Source organism: Limulus polyphemus, unplaced genomic scaffold (genome assembly GCF_000517525.1).
Source record: "Limulus polyphemus unplaced genomic scaffold, Limulus_polyphemus-2.1.2 Scaffold2554, whole genome shotgun sequence".
Classification (NCBI taxonomy): Eukaryota; Metazoa; Arthropoda; class Merostomata; order Xiphosura; family Limulidae; genus Limulus; species Limulus polyphemus.
The window spans coordinates 38,805-43,349 of record NW_013668164.1 but is presented as its reverse complement, the minus strand read 5'-3'; the positions used below and the strand labels follow the sequence as shown (position 1 = coordinate 43,349).

The following is a 4,545-nucleotide window of genomic DNA, read 5'->3' as shown; positions in this document are numbered from 1 at the left end:
TACTAGTCTATTTAGTAGTAGAAACACAACCAGCTTACTTAGCAGTGCAGTCATTACTAGTCTATTTAGTAGTAGAAACACAACCAGCTTACTTAGCATTGCAGGCATTTCTAGCCTATTTAGTAGTAGAAACACAACCAGCTTAGTTAGCAGTGCAGTCATTACTAGCCTATTTTTAGTAGTAGAAACCAACCAGCTTACTTAGCATTGCAGGTATTACTAGCCTATTTAGTAGTAGAAACACAACCAGCTTAGTTAGAAGTGTAGGCATTACTAGCATATTTAGTAGAAACACAACCAGCTTATTTAGCAGTGCAAGCATTACTAGCATATTTGGTAGTAGAAACACAACCAGCTTACTCAACAGTTCAAACATCTCTAATTTGTTTAACACTAGAAACATAACAAGTTTACTTAGCAGTTGCTACATAACTAGTTCATTTAGCACTATGGACATAACTGGTTCATTTAGCACTATGGACATAAACACCTTACTTAGCAATGCAGAATAAATCATATTACTAAGCAGTTAAGACATCACTAGATTATTTAACACTCTGGACATAACCAGCTTATTTAGTAGTGTGGGCATAACCAGCTTTATTAAGAAATGCAACATAACACCTTATTAAACAATGCAAACATATCTACCTTATTATGTATTGGAGACGTAACTTGTTTATTAAACAATACAGAAATAACAAGCTCATTAAATACAGAGAAACAACCTGCCTATTTAACAGAGTACATACAATTTAATTAAATACTGAATGAACAAGAAAGTGCTAAATAACGAATTAATGATATTCAAGGAAGAAAAAGGAAAGAGTTCATAAATAGTTGAAAAGCTTCCCATTAGCGAGCAACAGCTCTCAAGAATCATCAGTTACTGTTCATCGTTATCTCCACCAAATGATCAACCAGAAAGCCCTTGGTAACATCAGTAAAGATATTATATTCTACATCCTTAAAAGCAGCAACCTACACATAAGAGGTCAGCATTTACCAGAGTAAGTGATCTCCAGTGCTCAACTCAATGAATTTTGTCACTGACTGCTGATCAGTTCTGGACACATTTTCAGGTTTATTTGGAATGTGTTTCATTTTTTTACGAGAACTATATCATGGTTTAGTCGTTTGTGCTTTAAGCAACATGAACTCGTAAATTCGAAATGATCGTTTATTTTCGAAATAACTTCCGTAAAGTGAAGTAAATACAAATCTAATTTAAATGTGTAGATAAACTCTGTCTAAAACAGAAACTTGGTTATACTTAAGATAATGTAAACGTTATTCTACATCAAAATTAGCATATTACCTAGAGAATGTCAGTTTACGATATGCACTTACTTCAAAGTTTGTTGTTGGTTATGCATTAAAGTATTTAATTTAATTATAATAGCATTTTTATTTGAATGTTTAATGTTCAAATATTTTTATAAACTCGTTAACACGTATCTTGTACCGAAAATTATAAATATGTCATTTATAGTGGTTTAAAACTAACAGGACGTTTCTCTATCCATATTTCTAATAGAAACTCAAAAGCAAATAAACAATAGCAGAAGCGAGATCTGATCCCTTTCTAAGTTAATCATAAATAAAGTCATTGACAACAAAATGCTATTCCTTCGCTGCAAAGGATATCAACTTAAATGTGTGTCGTTTCTGAATGCTTATCTTGACAATATTCGAACTTATTTTTGTAAGCAAAGTATTTGGTAACATTGCTTACAAGATTGTAGTTAGTTATTTTCCCGAAAGGGGACCGAAGGTTGCCTGGAGGTGTGATCTGTTTTGACCACTTGCACCACTATACCGTAGTGTTGTATGTCAGTCAGTCAGTAGACTCTTAAATAACGTCACCTAAGGGACTCTTAACGTTGCAAGTTGTACTGTCGTGACGTCATAAAAGCGTGCGCATGCCATGAGTCACGAGAAGAATTATGCGCTCTGTAGACCAAAACACAGCATGAAATATGAACTTCAAAAGCAAGAAATGCAAATATTTGTTACTCTTAATTTTGATTTTATTTACTCTTGAAACAGAACACTTTCTAGGACCATGCCGAAGTACATCCAGTAGTACTGCCATAAATGAAAACAGACACACTTTGTTAACCTTACGTTAATTTCTTTTTTAGGCAGTTTTATCCACAACTGTTCATATAAGTAATTTTTCGGAATGAGTCATTTTAAAGGTGTTATTCTTAAGGACAGAATACCATCTGTTATTTACAGGTTCACGTTTCTTTGCTGCACAAACGAATGCTTTGTAGGCTCCATCACCAGGTGATTGTCGACCTATATTAAATAATACACTCTATTTAAATCTGGGAGTGCAACCAGTACTGCTCAGCAAGTTCTCAACACAATACGATGTCGCTATGTTAAAGCCGACAATTTATTCACAGTTGAGCTGAAGATAAGCAGCATCTAAGTTTAGTGATTATTAATCTGAAGCCAGCTTTGAACAACAAAAATTCGGCTTTTCTGAAAGTTCTAAGCTTGTTTGTTTTTTCAGCTTTGCCTAAAAATGTAGATGCTTTTTTCTTATTAAACAAAACGTAGATGTAATCTATTTATTAAACGGTCTGGACACAACCACCTCAAAAATCAGTAAGATTAATCCACCATAATATACACAGTAGTTAAGTCTTTTTAGTAAATATTTCTAGACCAACCAGGTTTAATAAACATTGTAAACAAATTGTAAGTAAAAGGTGTAAAATAATCTGACGCAACGTAAATAAACCTACTTATTGACAAAGCTTCTAAATAAATAGTGTAAACATAACGTGGTTAATATACAACATACACAAAGCCTTTTTAATAATTAAACTCTGTATACAAACCTTACAATATATACATTTCTATGCGTATATAGCCATAACTAATTTTCTTGTTTTGAGTATAAGGGCATTGAATGCTCACATATATATTTTCGCGCTTAGGTAATTTCAAAAATATATGATATAATCTTGCTTAATTATCAGATCCGTACGTCAAAGTCTGGCTACATCGGGGAGATAAGCGGATTGAGAAAAAGAAGACTCGAGTACATAAAAAAATACTGGACCCTGTTTTCAACGAAACTTTTCGGTTTGTTGTTCCTTGGGAGCACATCCGGGAGACCTCACTCGTGATCACCGTCATGGATTTTGACACCGTAGGAAGAAACGAGGTGATCGGAAAGATAGTTCTCTCTTCACGAAGTGGCCCAACGGAGACCAAGCACTGGGGAGATATGCTGAGCAAACCTAGAACATCCAGCTCCCAGTGGCACAGATTGAAAACGTTTTAACTCTTCTGCTATTGTACCGCAGGTTTCTCACTTGATTTTGGGTTGAAATGGATGAGAACAAACGATTTTATGGAGAGTTTTGTTAGGATCTCTGCTATCGAGACTATTCCTTTAAGTTTTAGCTAACATGTTTTCGGAAATAGACTAAGTCAACAGCAGAGGTTTTAAGCTATATGTACACTTAATTGTATAAAAGTATTCCACGTTAGGTAGTAAAACTTAAAACATGTGGTAGGTTGTTCAGCTTTAATCTTACTTTACATCAAATGCTATATGCATCGTGTAGATAGAAAGTGGTATCGACGTTGCTTTTGTGCTATAGTTTCTATATATATTATCCAGAAACTTTGTAGTTGGTATAGTGGTATTTTCAAATTGTGTATTTTTTCTCAGGAGATTAGGGTGGCTTAAATTATTGTGCATCTTATATCGTGTATAACTGTTTCATTAAGATGTTTGGAAAACGATGAATTTTCGATTGTAAATTCACAGAAAAGTGATTGGTCTTGTTTATTTTAAAAGTTTACATGAAATTTAAGTAATATGCGTTGTTATTCAATATGTTTAAGGAAGTTAGGAAAAATTATATCACGAAGGTTTAATATATAACAAAACATGATTAACTGTCCCAATGAAAATTATATAGACTTGGCTAAAAAAAACAACCAAAAAAAACAACTCCAACAACAAAAAACACGATGGTGCTCTTACCATTTAGCAGTTTAAAAACTGTGGCTCTCTGTTAATTCCCTGGTAAAATACACTACAGGGTATCGTTTTCAGTATAACAGCTTATACAATAATCCTGTCTTTGTTAAATCAAACATATCCTTGTTAGTTTGTAGTTAGACACAAAGTTACACAATGGGCTATCTGTGGTGTGCTTACCACGGGTATCGAAACTCGATTTACAGCATTATAAGCCTTCGGACTTACCAGTGAGCCACGGGAGGCTTAAATATATGCGTGCTATATAACTATACACAGCGAGGTCACAAGCAAATAGACACCACCTTTTCAGAAACAAATGAAATTTTTCAGTCATATTCACATGAATTGATATATTTATAATCTAATTAATATCTAGTAGATCTTTCTTTCGCTTCGTGGAGTTCGTTGATCCTTTAGGGCATCGTAAGAATCATCTCGTCAATTTTAGATTGTGGGATTTTCGCTCACTCTTGCTTCAAAACTTGGTGTAGATCGCTCTTCGAAGTTGTTTTTTTTTGTTGTTGTTTCTA

The 4,545-nt window shown here is 33.8% G+C and overlaps 1 protein-coding gene across 3 annotated transcripts in view; it reads left to right on the top strand.

The window, feature by feature from the left end:
- The window catches only part of LOC106467284 (synaptotagmin-7-like), a 107,747-nt gene extending 103,781 nt beyond the window's left edge, over positions 1 to 3,966 (top strand). For all 3 annotated transcript variants that reach the window (XM_022395429.1, XM_013927620.2, XM_022395430.1), the window contains one exon: positions 2,997 to 3,966. In XM_022395429.1, the coding sequence (XP_022251137.1) occupies positions 2,997 to 3,304 (308 nt within the window). In that variant the 3' untranslated portion in view covers positions 3,305 to 3,966. The remainder of the gene's footprint in view (positions 1 to 2,996) is intronic.
- Positions 3,967 to 4,545: the final 579 nt, after the last annotated feature.